Source organism: Ooceraea biroi, chromosome 2 (assembly GCF_003672135.1).
Source record: "Ooceraea biroi isolate clonal line C1 chromosome 2, Obir_v5.4, whole genome shotgun sequence".
Classification (NCBI taxonomy): Eukaryota; Metazoa; Arthropoda; class Insecta; order Hymenoptera; family Formicidae; genus Ooceraea; species Ooceraea biroi.
The window spans coordinates 17133341-17152052 of NC_039507.1; the positions used below are offsets into that span (position 1 = coordinate 17133341).

General features: G+C 43.1%; 1 protein-coding gene across 4 annotated transcripts in view; it reads right to left on the reverse strand.

Moving 5' to 3' along the window:
* LOC105278172 (nucleolysin TIAR) overlaps positions 1-18712 on the reverse strand; it is a 439676-nt gene that overhangs the window by 98358 nt on the left and 322606 nt on the right. For all 4 annotated transcript variants that reach the window (XM_026967878.1, XM_020031242.2, XM_011337029.3 and 1 more), the window contains exon 4: positions 3511-3598. In XM_026967878.1, the coding sequence (XP_026823679.1) occupies positions 3511-3598 (88 nt within the window). The remainder of the gene's footprint in view (positions 1-3510; positions 3599-18712) is intronic.

The window sequence follows — 18712 nt, forward strand, 5'->3', positions numbered from 1 at the left end:
ACATCGATTAGAGCCTCGATTCATATTTCGATATTACAGTGTTTGCAAATTATGCCCAATAATTAATTGGGGTGGCTAAAATTTAAAATTGCATTATTAAAATGTCTAGTTGAGAGCATGCTCTCTGTAATTAAATTCCGTTGTTAAATGTATATAAATATGTTTTGCAGAATATTTAATACGGAAGCATACTTCATATATTCCAGCGTTCTTGAAAAATAATATCCTAATTTGGATAATATCCTAAGTTCTTTACAGTTGAATTATCTTTTATGAATCTTATTTCTCTTTTTACAATGAATTGTGAAGCATATTTTGATTAACAATATTTCGACGTCGGAAATGTACTAATCAACGTACAATTTGTGGCTCGGGGCACGATAATAATTAAATCGAGATTAATTATTTATAGAAGTTCGTACGCAGCTTGCTAAATAATCTAATTTAGATTCTATAAAACGCGCTAAATGTGTTATCGAACATCATACAAATCGTATCTCTTATCTTTCCACGTAAAATTTTACTATAAAACGAAAAATATAAAAATATGTATAGTATTTTCGAAAAAAATAAGCAATTTTCTCAACTTGCCAGTTTATGCAAAAGCATAAAGAAAACCATCATATCTCGTGATGACATTTCGTGGATAGGTCGCACGTATGTACAAAATACGCACATCACACGTATGTATAAAACTAAAATTTATGGCGCAATATTCATAAAGGTTTGCCCGAAAAGCAGAAGCGCTAAACCGCGTTTCACGCTTGGCAAGCGATATTCGCCGGCATGACGTTATCCATATTTGAGGGAAATACGCTGACCGGCGTGTATAAGAATCGTGAAATTGCTTAGCACGGAATATCGATGTAAGTTCGCCATAACTTGGGCTTCTCTTGAGCTGCATTTGTTATTGCAGAAAACGTCAAAACGATATTGCGTCAAAGGGAGATACCGCATCTGCGTTATCGGTGAAAAATATTTCTTGTACGACAATTTCTCGGAGGACAATATCAGTCTCTCGATCGAACGGGGATCGCGCTAAGGATATAATTAATCACGAATGTTTATCGTGCAAGAAGCGTGGCATGGCAGGCCTTTCCGGGATAAACCAGCTGAGACGAGGAAGCCTCGTAGCCTGGGTTCGAGAAAAGGAGCATTGGACGGGAGCACAGTGGAGGCGTGAGGAGCATTGGGCGCGGTGGAGGAGGGGAAGAAGAAAAGGGGCCGGGGGAAAAACAAAATAAAAGAGGAAAACCGCTGGCAATTTTTCACTAGCTTTTTAAAGCGCGGCTTAGGTACTCGTGGAGCGAGTTTGAATCGATTTTTCCGCCAGGCTAGAAGGGGGACGGGGAGGGGGAGAGAGGGGCCCATTTTTCTGCCGTCTTCTTGTGCCAAGCGGCGCAAACTGTACCTACCTCCAGCTGTTTCGCTGCCGAACACGGTTGTCGCTCGAAGGCCGAGTTTAGATTGGAATCTGAAATTTCGATACCTCGCAGGGCGCGCGGTGATTCCCTTTTTTCTCCTCCCTCCCCCTCCCCCTGCCGAGCAAATGCTCCGCGAAGTTTCGCGGGTTCGCGGAGGTGGTTGCATCTGCATGAGCCAAGAATAAATCAGGATGCGAGATCCGAATGGAGATTTCTTGCCACGAGAGAAACGGATACGAAGATCTATGCCTCTCGGCAGGAGCGATTCTACCTTCCCCACGATTTTTACGGCTTGAGATTCTTAATCCGCGGGAAATATAGAGAGATGATAAAGCGCGCGATGATAAATCGTTAACGCATAAACACTCGCCCGCGCGGAAGCATTAGGACGCGAAATAAATTCGCGAGGCAGTGTAGCGCGGCCGTGCACGGTTGCGGGTGCAATTTTTTTTTCTTATTTCATCGGTTTCTTTCGCGGTCTATCGCGCCGCGAAATCGCGATACTGTCCCTGACTTTCGTCACGTAAAATCACAGGGCGTAGCGTACTAGCTTGTAGATACAATCGATGTAGAACGCTGGCTTACTGACACTTCGCATGCTCGCAAAATAGTGTAAGTTCGATACGTTCCTTTTGTTTCACTCGGGTAATTTCTTCGGGAAATTGAAGTCCTGCCACTGATTATACCTATTCTAAGATTACCACGAATCGCCTACGTATATTTTTCCATGTCTACACGTTTATCTGCTTTTAGAAAAATGATCTCCGTTATCTCAAACAATTTGCAAGGAGCGCAAATACAGTTTTCAATATTTACAAGTTTCATGCATGTTTAATCGTACACGTGGATCGAAAAAAGGAATAAAAAAAAGACTTACTTAACGTTCGAAATTTACGCGAAAGAGAGAAAAAAATTTATCTGATTTTGCGTTCTGAAAGTTTTACGTTGAGAGTTGTCACGCTTAAAATAATAATGATCGTGATTTAATAAAACAGCAGCATTGAAGGAGGAAGCACCCGGGCTTCGATTGTCGATCAACTGCACTGCACGGCACTCACAGAGAATTAATTACGTTCCGCAAATGCCGGGATGCGTAAAGTCGCTGTTGGTTCCTGCCATATAAATTCACGTGGCTTGGTGTTACTACTTGAGCTTACCGATACAATCGATCAACAGACTGCGGAGATTGACGCGACTTCACCTCTGGCTCGCAACGACGCCCGGTTTCGAAGGGTATCGGTGCTTGTGATATTATCGTCATGCATCTATCGACCGGCGAGTTTAACAGAGCGCAAGGTCGCAGGACTCGTGGTAGCTTGCACCCGCGCGATTGCAGAGATATGCGTTATTATTGTTCGCGTCGGTGCATCGTGAAACGTCGGACGATGATGGAAACTCGTAAAACAGCTCAGTTAGGACGAGAGGGCGAGGTCGTTAAAAGTGTAATAAACTTGCGAAGCCGGTTGATAAAACGAAATATTCCGGATTTCCTTCCTATTGCAACTTCTAGGGATTTGATTGTGTCTATTTATCGTCAGCGCTGATGTATTCCAGCACACGGTCGCTCTCCTTTCCCGTGGTTTTATGCTACGTTTTTAAAAATTGCATTTCTGACGGGGTATTAAAGTCGTGAATGATAATTTCAGACAGTATACGCAGATATTTCTCCGTAAATATCCTAGTGCTTTTTATAACACACACGTGTATAAAATGAAAGCAGCTATCGAAAGCTAATCAAAAGCGTGAGGCGGTATCGAACGATTTAGATATTATCTTATACTGCATAGAAAGCTTCGATTGATTTTTGTTAAACGCTAAAACTCTTGTTCAACTTTTTCCGTTTATGTAAAAAAGCAAGTCATAATGCGGCAAATAATCTCTCAATGAGAAATTGTTTACATACTCAGCAATTATGCTTAAATGCAAAACGGAGCAACATGTATTAAATATACATTTTTAGAGTAGAAACTCGAATTATTTTCCACGTTTGAGAAATCGTTGGCGATATTATGCCGCTATATTATCGCTCGCATGACACTAGCAGAATGGTAAGTCGTCTTTAATGTGCAAGATTAAGAGGACTTACGAGATCTCCCCGAAGGCTGAGAATGCTTCCCTCAAGGTGTGTGTCTCGATTTCCGGGCTCAAGTCCCCAACGAATATGTGATAGTGTTCTGAAACAAAGACGCCAATAAATAATTAGCTACATGTTGGTAAAACGATATGAAAAAATAAAACAATAATTCTTATCACTAAGAGAATTGATTATATAGCAACAATATTGTAGCAATATTGTGGTCATAATAAAAAAATAGTTTAAATAGATGTCATTAATTTATCATGATTTCTATTACGCAGAATGTAGCATCATGATCTACTGTTATTACATGATAATGGATCATTTATTCAATAAGAACACATTGAACGCTTCATCTCGGATAGTCATTCCAGAGAGCCATAGAAATTCCTTAACTCCCATACGCAATGCACCTAGATCGATAGTCATCTCAATCTCAGGAATTTAAGAATCCCGCTCTTCGAGCCGTTTGAGATATTTTTTCATTAATTAAATTTCCACAGTGGTGATAGTGGTGTCATTCATTATAATATCGAAGAAGTGTTTCGTGTATTTACAGAGTACATCTTAAAGAGAAAAACCAATTTTACGCGTTTCATTATTTTGTAGGTATTAATTGCTTCAAAAACCTTTGATCACCAGATTTTTTATGGTTGTGAATTGTGCAGCCAAATCGCTTGTCAATATTTCCCTAAAAATTGCATGAATAGTTTTTGTAGAATTGTTGACACACCAATTCGAACAAGCATGAATATATGAATTTAGCAAGTCAAATAGAAAAAATCAGCTTTCGCAGTTTTAACAAAAACATTATAAAAACATTAGCTATTTTCTACATTGGACATACTAGTCACTTTTATTTCAATTGTCTATTTGTTATTAGAGCCAAATTGATGATCATTTGCCAGCACAATTACTCTTAGCTACTTTCGCCTTTCTGCTCTTGCAAAACCTCGTGCAACTTCACGATCAGACAGAGTTTGGTGAGCGCGACGAAACGATAGACGAACTCCGCTTTCGGGGGGATAAATTATCGATTCATACACGCGTGGCCGACCACGGGTCCTGTAGCGTTGCGGTACAGCCTCGTATATATTGGCACGATAAAATATGCTCCTTTTCTCTATGTATCTCATCTCACCTCCCTGCTACCGCATCCCTTTCCCGACTCGATACGGTTTCTCCCACATTGATTCGTGGGTATAGATCAAGACGAGTAGTCGAAAATCGAGTTACCGCCGGAAGGTCTCTACCGGAGAGGCATCAGTTACTCCGAATGGAGTATGCCACTGCTGGAAAATATAGAAGGGTAAAATAGGTGTGGACTGCTGGAGACGGAGGGTGGTCTGATTACAATCGGTTTGATGGCCTATCCTTGCCGGTCGGAGATTCCGGTGGGCACACACGGTGGCCCATTCTCGTGAATTAGTCCGATCCTCATCATCTTCATCTCCTGACCAACACAGTCGGCACTATCGCATCGCGCTGGGATCTTGGCGCGCTATTAGGATATCAACAGGAAATTGACGAAAGTTTATTTTGCCCGTGGACTCGTCCCCAAGATTCGCGTACGATTGTCCCGTATCAACGACGTCTTGGCAAGTCCTCGTTTTCCCTCGAAACTTAAGATCAGATGCTAGATAAAAGCCGCAGCACTCGCGTGGCTCTCCCATTCGATACGTATATGAAAATACGTGTGTTACGCAATTGCTTCTGATTTCTAAGTGATATATCGCGTATATTGGCAAATGTCGCGTATATCGGAGTTTATGTTCCACCGTAGACACTCGTTTTGCTTTTTCTTTTCAGTCGATGTATATGAAGCGTGCATATAATATTTTGTGATGCGACAGTGAAATATTTATAAGTTTATAATCAATATTTTCTCCATGCCAATGTATATAGAGGAAAGTCCCCGATTATGAGATACCATATCGATTTTGCCGAATGTAAGGAAATCTATAGGCAGAATTTTAAAATGTAATACGTTATCTTGAAGAGAATTTAATAAGCTTTAGGTTGGTGAAATGAAAAATCTAATTTAAATGTTATTTTTTCTGAAAATTAAAAACATTTGAAAAAAGAGCTTTACGCAGGATCGAGAAAGTGTGCTCCTAATATAAGATACCTCGAGAAATCGGTGTTAAAAGTGCAAAATACATCAGTATTGCAATTAAAAAACTTTATTAGATAGTTTTATAAAAATACTGCTGCTACAGCCTTCGCCAAATCTTCACGATTCCACTGTCGACGCTTCCTCGTTTCTCTAACCTCTATAGTCAGATTCTATAAAAATTAAATACACAAAACTTCGTAATATAAATTCGTATTAACTTTTCTTTAACCTTAAGTAGTATTTTCTTTCTTTTTATTACACTACATAATCTTCATATTCGAGCAATAATTATCTCATATTAAGAGTACCCTCAATATCTCATTATACGAGCCACACGCCTAGCGGTTCCGCGATCATGAAATCTACCCTCTACAATTAAGCAATTCAACAAATCGCGTATTTTCCTGTTACTACGATTCTACTCTATCATTGCATACTGAATTTATTGCCAACCATTTCCTTATTATATAATAAACAAGGTTTAAAGACTTACCTCAAGTTCCTTTGACATGTTCACAATTTCACAAACCTTTTCTTGCAAAGGCTAAACGCAATAACGAACAATGAATTTTTCACTAAATACATTTTACACCAAGAGTAATAAGTTCATGGTGGAACTAACAGATGGTGCTCACTAGTTTAGCAGAAACTCCATTATCTCATATTAGGAGCATATCTCATAATAGGGGATTCTCCTCTACATGTAATTTTAATAAATTTTTCGATACTTGTACTTATGCGCGCGAAGAAATTTCTTTGTCATTGATAAATATTGTTAAGATAGGATTTCATGAAATGCCTTACCTGACGCAACTCTCTTTTCATCTACGCTGCAGGTTTCTTAGTTGATTAAATTATCCATGCATTTTTTTTGCCCGCTGGATCCTTCAGCGAGCGTCGCATTCATACAACCTTAAAGGAAAAAAACCAAAAAGAAATGCTGAAAAGCCTTTCCCCGTGAATCAAGAGAGCCCAAATACCCATAATTTCATCGGGAGAGACTTTGCGCGAAAGTGGTTTTCGAACCAGTTTGCTTTCAATAAAATTTCACGAAATCCGTCGAATTTGATATCATCCGTAAATAGTTGGCAAGATCCGATTTTCATGCGAAGAGGGTCCGTTAAAATATAATACATGGCCTGGGTGAATGCACAGAGTACGCAGCATGAAAAAGATGCCAGCATTAAAGGATCTCCGATGATGACGTCACGCGTCAGGGCTCGCCCACCGTCTGTCTGGTGGTTAAAAGGTGGCCCACGGTTTTCAATAAAGTGGGACTAATGGAGTGCCATTTATTATTGCAGCCCTCTTCATCCCTCTCTCTCTCTCTCTTTGCCGTCCGCATGCCTACCGGCCAACAGACTGATGGTTCCATTCCATTCGAGTGTAGAGTTGAACGTTATGTTCATCATCGTCACTGTAAGCAACGCTATTAGTTGCCATAAGATGTAGATATAAGTATCATTATTATCATCGTCATCGTCATAATCGTGGTATACTGCCCCGTTGAAATGCCGATACGTTAACGAAATAAGGCTACTAAAACTGTGATACGAGCAGCATCCGCACGCCACGCTATGTTACGCTACATACGTATGCACGTTGCATGTTTACGACGTGTGTATGAAAGTTATATGCAGGAAAGTACGTTAAGCTAATAATAAGTAAGCCCGCTTAATTTTGCATGCAGCGTGTCGCCCGGTTTTCTTACTTCTTATTTACGGAATAAATTTTTTATTTTTAAAGTAAAATACGTAGGCACGTAAGTGGAATGCAATGGGGAATTATCCCTTCGAAGGAGATCATTCACTTGATATTCGAGGCGATAATCTGCCTTAAAATAATGTTAAAATATCGGACATAAATTATAAACGCGCGTTTGGAATATATAACAAGAAATAATAGGAACGCAAGATTGTTATTCTCCATCAATCTACGGTAATCCGTCACTCGATAGCCGAGATTTCAATTCCGCAAAGCTGTTCACATCGCTCGCGTGACGATTTCGCCCGCGCGAGAAACGCGCGACGTGAATGGATCCCCTCGACAGTTTCGGAGGTAAAAGATTGAGAGAAAATAGGAGAGAAACGAACACGAGCGCGGGGCCCGGGCAGGACAGCAAGATCCATTGAAGCGGGACAATGCGGGGGTGGACGTACACAAGCTCGGGCCGCGCCGTAGATCAGGAATCGAGCGTGGATGGCCCGTAGATCAAGGGTTTCCTTAATTTCGCGGGACAACGGTGAAATGTTGATTTACCGTAGCTCGAAACGGGCCGTGCGGCTTGCACGCACTCTCGTACACGGGAGAAAATATGCCCTGCGGCCGGGAACGGCGCCTGTGCCGTCGATGGAAACCTCTATTAATCCTCCATGTGGCGAAAACCTAGCGGAGTGGACACAATCGAATCTCGATTTGGATGATCGCTCGCAGAACTGGTGGTACGTTCGCGCGCGCGCGCACGTGCTGCTCGTAAGACCCGGTCTCGACTTAGCACTGAAAAATCGGAATCACTGGCTGGCTGTTTGATGGACGAGTCATATGTTACACTTGGCCGTGATTAGTTATTTTGATATCGGCAAAAATACCCGGGCAAACCTTGTGTTTTACGCCACACCCGCGCGCGCACACACACACACACACACACAGAGCACAGCACATGGACACAGAAAGAGAGAGAGAGAGAGAGACAGACAGACAGACAGACAGACACACACACACAACACACACACACATACCCACACCCACACGCGCGCGCGCGCACACACACACGCAGAGACACACACATAGAGACACACAGACACAGACACACACAGAGCACAGCACATGGACACAGAGAGAGAGACACACACACAGACACACACACACAGAGCACAGCACACAGACACACACACACACACACAGAGTACAGCACACAGACACACACAGCACAGACACACACCTACACCTACACCCACACAGCACACAGACAGACACACACACCCACACACCCACCCACCCACACCCATACCCCCCCCACACACACACACAGAGCACACAGACACAGCACACACCCCATCTTCAAATTACAATTGTCGAAATCCGACAAGCCCAGCGTTCGTCGAAACTTGAGTAGGCTCGCGCGTACCAGCTGAACAACGTTGTCAGTTCGCTAGTTGCCGAGCAATAGCGGAGATCTGTAATACGGCTTGATAACATTTTAGGGCAGTTCGGCATGAGATAGGCATCGGTGTGTAACTCTACTAGTCTATTTACAGGTCGCGTAGGGTCGTATCGCTATCGGGGTACTATATTACAGAGCGCTGATATCACGGAGATGTTCTTGGACGAGAATTCCGATTCTCGATACCATCATATCGTATTACCGATATCTCGTAGTAGAATTTACGGCATTCCGGAATAAAGGCGTGAGTTACTGGTGGATGACAATAGATAAGTGAAGAATATATTATATATATATATATTGTAAATACAAGATTGCAAAGCACGTTTGTACAAAGTACGCATTAAACCTTTTCATGTAATGGAAAAAGTTGGATTCGATCTACTAAATCACGGACGCCTGAATTATTGATGAAAAATATAATGTAAAGTATCTAGTGTAAAGTATTAAGCAATTACGTGTCTTATTGATATTTATAATATCTTTACTTTTCTCGGCTGCGTTTTATGATTTTGTAACCTGCGAATGTAACTATCTATCTATTAAGTCGCGAAAGTATGCATTGCATTGCAATAAATCTGTACGAAATATTGGCTACTAAAGCCAGTTTCCCGTTTTAACAAGTTTGCACGATACGCGCAACTTTTTAATTAGATTTTCCAAGTATTTTAATCAGATCGGAAGACGTAAGTTTTATTGTATAATTTACCATTTTATTGTTAATTTGCTGATATTATAAAAAAACTGATTGTATAAGCCGCAAGTTTAATTAACAATATATCAAATTTCTTTGGATGGCAATAATTCCTGAATATTCTTTACAATAAACCACACATTGATAATGAATAAAATGTATTTTAGCACCGATGTGAATAAGAAAAGGACCCGGGAACGGTAACAAGAATCGATAATGGAATCAAGCCGAATGAAATACGATCATGATTTAAACTCTAACTAGATAAACATGTATGAAACTGATCGGGCTGCTTTCAATCAGCGATTAATTCGTACATTTGTATTCACCACTGATCAAATCCCGCTCCCCATAAGCCTCTACTAGCGCGGCTCGTTCTTTTGTTTCTCGTGGTCCGTAATAACCAGCTGCCTCGTTCTCCATTGGGGATTTTAACCGGGTTGACTCCCGAAGGTACTTTAGATCTGTTGTTTCTGGTACAAGGATTTTTCTGCGCAAATGCACAATGTACGGGGGATGTGCGAAATAGGTACTTTTAAAAGATACGCCACGGCGAATATTTTTCAATCGTTTAAAACAGATGGGTAGAGCGCAATGCGAGGCGAACGTTTTACCATCGTAATGGCCGATGAGCAAAATTGGAGGAATCGATAAATAAATGTAAAAAAATGGAGCTTCAGTTAAAAATTAAACCGTGACAATTTACTCTGTTCTCTTAATTGTCAGCAAATAGCTTGACCATTATTCCTCTTTTTCAGGACGTGCTTTTTGCCTGAGCTTTTATTCAATTTACCTCCTGATTCTAGTTTTATATTACTAATTACATCAACTTCACGTAAAAGATGGTCATGTCATGGGGAATAACACTTTTAACAGTGTTGATGGAAAACCCATACGTCAAATTGAAATTGAAGGCGATAGTAGGCAGGATATAGCATGCTGAGTTAATTACCATTGCACTACTCACTTTTGGCAATCGTACGAGATGTATTAATCGAGACATACCGGTGCCATTTCAATGCATTCGTTACCGTATCACAGAATTGAAAGTGCATTGTTAAACGCACAATGACGGCACTTTGTGATTGATTGTACTACTCGCTCTAGCGTATCGGTCTTCCCCGAAAGTGTTTCCAGTGGATTATCAGCAGGTCCAATTACCGTAATTGATCGGCAGAAAACGTTCTAGATATATTAATAATAATAATTTTGTGCTTCCTTGCATCTGCATCTGCCGTACAGAATGTTTGTATCCCTTTTAATTGATGTTACGTAATAGCTGGAAGAAAACACCCACTTTCATAAATAATTGATTGTTATTTTACGTGGTCCTTTTTTCTTTGCGATCTCTGTTTCCGATACGATCATCCAGTGCTATATCATTCTTTCAACAGCACGAAGGATAAATGTCCGTGGCATGACCACCTTGACACGCCGGGGAGCGTTCTTGGTGCGTGATAGGTGGGAAAAAAATATGAGCAATTTGTTCGGTGGTGTGGGACGGGTCGCAGCAAAGGGAAGATCGGAATCGTTACGCTCGACGAATTTTTCCCAACAGTTTTTATTTCGTCAGTCCCGTGACAGGCGAAAGAGCGTAGATTACGTATACACGAGCGGGCATCGATAGCGCGTCCAGGCTCAACTGTAAATCGTCGTGATTTAGGGGATGAACGACATATTGGCCAATGCATAGCTCAAACTGTGCTGCAGCCGGTGTGTACTGGCTGTGCAAGGTTCACCGGCGTACCTGCAGCAACGGGATGCATGATGCATTGTCCCTAGACGAGCGTAGATAGCGGCCGAATTGCCGTTGCTACGTTGCACGTCGATATTCCCCGAGCAGGCCTTCGTCGATCGTCGTTTTCATTGCCACCGCGCCTACCAATCGCCCCGTGCAATCACGATGATGAGTATTGACGAAACAATAGCGCGGAATCGTCTCGCATAAATGGAATTCGCGGGTTCCGCTCGTGCACCTCCTCCTCCTCCTGTTCGTTCTCGCGTCCCTGTGTGTGTGGAATCAGCTTAATTAAATACTTCAAGAGGGACACACGAGGGTAGCGGTTAGGCGAAGTGGCGCGTTGGCCAACCCCTGCAGCTCGGACTCGTGCCGCGAGCGACACGTAAATCTTCGGCCGAAAGGGCTTTTCGAGCTGCGATATTTCGAGTTATAGTTGTATGCATGCGCAGCTGTGATTATCGATCACGCGGATCGGGATCGATTCGTTCCTGTTTGGGAACGGGAAATGCGCCACTCTGGTAAACGACTCGGCTTGACATGATCGGTACACATCGGCCGCGCCCCGCGGAGGAGTAAACGCTAAGTTCGAGTCCCACAAATGATTAGCTTGTCGGCCTATCGCGTCACAATTAGCTCCACGGTCGAAATGTAAACCGTATCCCCCGCATGTTTTATTCATCGCGCCGCCTATACTGCGCGCGCGGGCAGAAATTTACCCGTCAACAATCGCAAAGCCAATACGCGACCGCCGTAGCCGCGAGCCCCTCTAATTCCGCAAGCGTACCCGGCCTTTATGGAACCATTACCGAAGCGAGATAGAAAATTACACGGAATGAGCGGTATTAACGAGCATCGCATGATTGCCGATGAGCGCTACCGTGGCCCAGTCTCGTTTACATTGAATCGGCTTAATTAAATGGTCTGCACGATTTAGCGTCTAAAGTGCGTGCGCGTAAGGATCCGTATACGCGCGTGTGGATGTGAGTAAAACACACGCGCACGCGTGTGCACGCACATGCACACACGCGCACACATACATCTATCGTATATCCATCAGCGTGCGTGGTGGCGCGATGCCAAATTGATGCTGTTTGCCATTGCTCTAAGCCTCAATCTGCCCGGCTGTACCGGGACGATCCTAACACGCGCGCGCTAAGCTCGTCGCATTATGGATACGTTCTATCCGCCGGCGTATTCAGCCCTGTGAGTACCGGGAACGTGCAGTGCTCTTGCAGTGCGGTGGCGCGGGGGAGGGGGGGAGAGAGGGAGGAAGGCCGATTTCCGAGGGGTGGTTGGCAAGTAGGGTGGCGGTGGGTTACTACCGAAGTATTGTTACACAATGGCATCGTTCGCGGGTGACAAACTGATAGAATGCTTCGGCGCGAGCGGAACTTTCGCGAAACGTGATTAAGCGTTGCGTCTACATATTTAGCGCGACAGAGCAAGAGAGAGAGAGAGAGAGAGAGAGAGAGAGTTAAGTTGAGGTACGGACGGGGTGGATAGATGGATGGAGTGACGACACGTTTTCTGATTATACACGGCGGACGCGTTCCGCAATGCCGCGTTTTCGCGTACGCGAACTTCTCCGCAGTGATGCGCGATGTGACTGTGCAAATATGGGTATATACAATGTATGGGGGCGAGGGGGGGGGGAGAGGGGTAGTTTACGGTTTTAGATACAAATTTCGTCATGATATTATAATAATATTGCATAATTGCGTGCACAGAAGCGCATTACGTTTATGCGTTCTGGATTGCACTGCGGGACAATGCTTGGATATAATTGACTAATAATATGAGTTCTGCAGTCATGCATGACTCGCATATACACAGACGTAATCACATTGGTGCGTGTCCGCGGGAGATGCAGGGAATGTGTTTGCTATGCGGCTATTACCGCTCATGCATTTTACACGTCGCAAGAACCTTGCTACAATCCGGTACAGGATGACATTTTTCAGGATGTCCCGAATTTGCGCGATTTGTACACTCGCTTGCGTCGAATGCATAAAAATAATACGTGACATGACTTTAATCATTTCCTTCAGTGCTTTAACAATTTTCTTATAGAAAACATTCGGTACAACTTCGACGAAAGGCGAAAGTCAGGAGTTACAAAGTTCGAACGTCATTTCCGTTGCGAACAAATAACGCTTTCCTTTATTTTTTTTTCTCTTCAATAGTGAAAGAAATTTTAACGTCTAATTATAGAACGTAAAATCTTTTTACAAAAGCTTGAACTAGAAATTTGGCTAATTAAGTGATCGAAATTGACTAAAGTTACGCTTCAGGATCATTTGTGGTCATACATGTCGCACATGTTAATCACAATTGAATATGCTAAAATGCATTAGCGCGACACACTTTGGCGCAGGCCGTTTGTCGTTTAATAAAGTCTAGGCACGCCTGCGGCCAGCGGTACGCTCGCATGAGCAAATACGTGACACGTGAAAAAAGCCCGAGCGTGTTACTGTCACCGTTCCCGAAGGTCGCTTTAAAAATCACCTGCGCAGCTAAAGCGACAAAAAGGAAAATCGTTAAACCGATGGCACGTTGATCTGAAAGGATCGCTCTTGATATTCGGGGTGTCGACTCGCTCTTGGGATCGGCCGAACGTGATGTATTTGTACTTGATGGCTGGGTTCCGCGGGCTGCTCGAGCTTTTCGGGGCGGGATGACGCGAGGGGCGGCGAGGGGCTGAAGCGGGGGAAACGAGAAAAAGAGACGGGATTGCGTCGATGAGAACACAGCAGTGAGAGAAAGAGAAGTGAGAACGGTGGCCGGCAGCTCCGGAGGGATACAAATTCATGTCGATGCAGCACAAAGTGGCGTCCACCACTTCTCGACCCATTCGCACCCGACCCACCCTCCCCACGCCCATCTCATACCGTCCACCCGACAGCCCCTTCGACACTGGTTCGGGCGTTCCTATCGATCTAGACAGGCTAAAAACTCGTAGAAACCACCGACGGCAGCTTTTGCGGACGCCGCTTAGCGGGATGTCGTGCGGACGCATCGGCGTCGGTGAGATATTGGCAAGAGAGGCTTTTTGTCGAGGAATGTCGAAGGATGCCTTAAGCAGCGTTCAATTACTAAAAGTAGATCGGGAAGAAAGATGTGGCGACGACTGCCTGTAACGGCGAGCGAGCTTGGATCGCGAGAGGTCGTGTGTGCTTTATCGACGGTAAATGAAATGCATATGGCATTAACGGTATTTCTTTTCATATCAGATTTTCCGAGCGTCCATGCGGTATTTATTCGATGATCCATCTCTCATTTTTGTAGAAGAAAGGATCGCTGCGTCGCGTCGCTAAAATACTCGAATCGACATCAGTCAAAGCAATATCTAACGCTCTACGCGACGGATTCAATTCGCCGATCGATTCCGAGTTCCCGCAACTTGCCATTGACGTAATTCATTTATACACGTTTATTATTCACAAGACTAATCGTCACTGTCGGTCATCCGCTTTGCGAGGAAATCCTCGAGCGGTCCCGTTTAAGCGCGATATGGGTGAATGACAAGTACATAATTAGAATATCCGTGCACACAGGAAGTACATTATTGCATATACCAATATATCGAGATGTATTTGGAATATACAAACAATGACGCATGACAGTTTCCACACAGAGAAAACAGAAGTTCTATATAGTAGAAAGTTAACGCAAAAAGGTGAGACGCAAAAAATGCGATCGACGGAGAAATGTAAATATAAAATGTTAAATACGTAAAATTACATTAAAATATTTTCGTTTCGTTACGGTATCAAAATACAGAGAATTGTCCACCGTCTCTCTGCCGCAAGGTACTAAATCACGGATACAATTAAACATTCGCAAACGCAAAATATCATCGTTATCCGGTTTATGTCAAAATACATATTCGCCGTGTTGTACCTCCCATAGCGGAATAAGCCGGTCACTAAGCGGCTAACTATTACACCGTTAGTGCAAAGCAGCCGTAACTGCGGACCATCAAATTCTAATGCTCGCGATGTAGCTTAATAACAAATAGCAACAATGTAACTACCACAAAGTAATACCGTTTTCGCATTATTGGCCGGCGCGGCGGAGGAGAGAAGATTAATACTTACCATTAAGCGATTTGATAAATGACACGTTGCTAAACCGTTGATAATATTCCGGAGTATGGAGTTAAATTTCAAAGTTAACTGAAACGCTGCCAAGCTAAATATCACGTGATAAATGATTCGTGTAAATGCACCATTTACCGTCTACAGAAAGCAATGTAACCTGGCGGATATGTAGAAGTAGGCAAAATAGATACGGCTGCCTAGATGCAATATGGCAGCGTTTCAGAAGGACTAATTGCGAACTGATTGTTTTCCAAGAAGATTGATGCGGCCAGCCTTACTTACGGTGAATACGGTGAGCTGCGAGCGTTATAATTAGTGCAAACCGCGCGCAGGCGTTAATGATTATTCTGATATTTGCCGCTACGTTTTCCCTGCACAATCAACATTTTCGGTAAATGAAGAAATATCTTACTGCGATTTCTAAAGTTAAACGCAAACTTGATTTAGGATGATGGGAAAATGAGAAAGCGAGGGATTTTTTTACATTTTCACCAGAAAATCAGAATTGCAAAACAAGAATAAAAAGGTATAAAACTGCCCGCGGTGGAAACTTACGCAGCCGTGAACGTTCATTCGTGGACACCATTTTTGAATCGCGCCGAGCAATTCGATTTCCAATAACAAAATATAAACCCGGAGGCTTTTAGATTCAAGTTACCGTTGGATATGAGTTTTATAAGTTAGATCGGATCGAATGTTTGCGTTATACTTAAAAACTAGGAAGCGTTCATGGAACTGGAAGGAGCGCCCGTTATCTGTAACGTTTGATGGATCCTCAAACGTAATAACAGAATTGGCTCATACAGTTCCGAGCGTTATTTCCCATGGATGCGTTAATTTTTAACGTGGGATGCTGCCGTTAAAAAGACTGATAACAATTAGTGACAAACGCGATGGGAGATAATTGCAATAATTAAACCATAAAGGCGGAGCACGCAAATTGTACGACGATGTAATGCGTGCGAAAGTACGCTAAAATATTCTATTGCAGTTCATATCGCTCCCTCTGCTGCTTTACGGCGGGGGAAACCGAGAGGGCTGCGAGAGAACAGAAAAGCATAATATGAAAAATTGATTGTCACTTTGTGATTGACGACAAGATGTCGAACATCATCGAGCTGTGTGGCATGCACAAAAGATATGAAAGGCGAGAAGGAGCGCGAGAAAACGAGGAAAAAGACGCGAAAGAAGTGGTTTAGGAGAGGTGGGAGTGGCATTCTGGGAAGGGCAGACCAGTCGCGGCCAAGAGTGCACATTCAGCAGCTTTGCTCGATCGCCTTCGGAATATAAATTTGCAACATTATCGTCTTGGAGAGGGCGTTATCCCCATCGGCGTGAGTTTTCTGACACGGCTGGTCTACCCGAGGCCAGCACCGCCACTTTGACCGAATGGATTTCGAATTTCTTCCACCCCCATCGACTCCGAATCCCGATAACTCGATTACCAATTTATTCATCGCGATGGAAAATCACTGCCCGTTTATTCATCGTATTGAGGAAGGGACAATGTTGCGGTATTTTCCAGAGTTTTCCGTATTCTCATGCGGCAGCATTTCTCGCAAATCGGAATTTCCGCGAAGACAAGCGTCGCCCTTTGCCGCCAAATATCTTTCACTTGTCCGAAATTCTTTTGCGCGCACCTTAACGATGCGTGTCATGAGAATCGTTACTAATTTCCGCGAAAATAATGTCATGTCATGCAAAAACTGTATAATTACACGTTTAAACAAACGTATCTGAAAATAACAATTGAACGAGCAAATGCAAATAAAGCATAACGATAAATTTAACGCTGTTTTTCAGAGCATTGAGCTTTCACCGCCGTGATTTCACACGCCAGAGCCGTTAACAACGTGGAACGTCAATCTTCCGGATAATAAATTGCCATTATTTTCCCTCTGATGCTCACGAGTGCGCATCGTAATTTTTTTGAGAGGACTGCAGGTCTGCGCCCGCGGTGATAACAACGGATAGCAGTTTCCGCGCGCGGGTCTCAGGCGACCTTTCTTCTCGGAGGAGGTCCGAGAGGAAGGAGGAAGCCCTCGATAACTGGAACGATCAGAAAAGTTTGCGCAACGGTAGATGGTGGGTCATCGATAAGAGGCGGTTGAAATTGAGAACAGAGAGCAACGCCGCGAAGTTGGGGATGGCTGCGCTGTCATGTCGGGGTATTCGCGGCAAGACTGATTGCTTGCATTGATCAGCAACGTGGTACGCGAGGATCGTCAAACTTACCCCAACGTACGACCCCGTCCACCCCGCGCTCATGCTCCACCACCGTCGTGCAGGCATCTACGCAGCGCAGCGCTCTTAAACCGCTTTCTCTTAGCAATTTGTCGCAGGGACACGCGACGTCTGGCAGAATCCTGATCCGGAAGCCACAATTAACTAATGGACGGCCAACTCAGAAACTTATGCGAGCGTTAGTAGCCGCATCGTGGCTGCCCGTAACTTCCCGGATTGAGATGTATCTTATAAACCCTGCCGTTGAAGCTCTGGATCCTAAGTTGCTACGATCTCTCAAAGAACTTTCACGATCTGCGTTGTCAAACTTGTGAATCCACGGTCGTTCAATACTCAAATGATCACTCATCGAAGTTAACGCGTGTCACCTTAACCCCTTCGGCGGCATTGACGCCATGTGGCGCGAAAAATGTATGTGTCCATGTCGGCATTTGACGCCGTATGGCGTCCTTGTATTTTTTTCGATTGATTGGGCCGATCTTCATAAAACTTAGTACCCGAAAGCTTTTTGGGTCGCTGAATACGAATCCATAGTCAAAATTTCAAAATTCAAAATGACGGATCCAATATGGCGATCAAATAAAATCAAAATTTGTTCGGAATGTTATTAAATCTGATATCTAAGGGTTTTTGGGACTGATGAATACGAATCTCAGATCACAATTCCAAAATTCAAAATGGCGGACCCAATATTGCGGTCAAAAAAGCAAAATCTATCTGAGTGTTATGAAAACTGGTATCCAAGAATTTTTTCAGTCGCTGAATTTGAGATACAAAATTGCAAAATTCAAAATGTCGAACCCAATGAAGTGGCACAAAATAAATAAAAACTTTTTTCACTAAATTTTTGGATGCATCTTTCCAAAGATAGTTTTGGTTCCCAATTCTAAGATACAAATACTTGTCAGTTTTTCAATTGTTCTTAGATAAATTTGGTGTTTTGACCACCATATTGGATCCGCCATTTTGAATTATAAAATTTTGTATTTCAAATTCGTATTCAGCGGTTCAAAAACCCTTTAGATACCAGTTTTCATAACAAATAGATAGATTTTGGTTTTTTGACCGCCATATTGGATCGGCCATTTTGAATTATGAAATTTTGTACCTCAAATTCATATTTCGCGAGCCAAAAAATCCCTAAATACAAGGT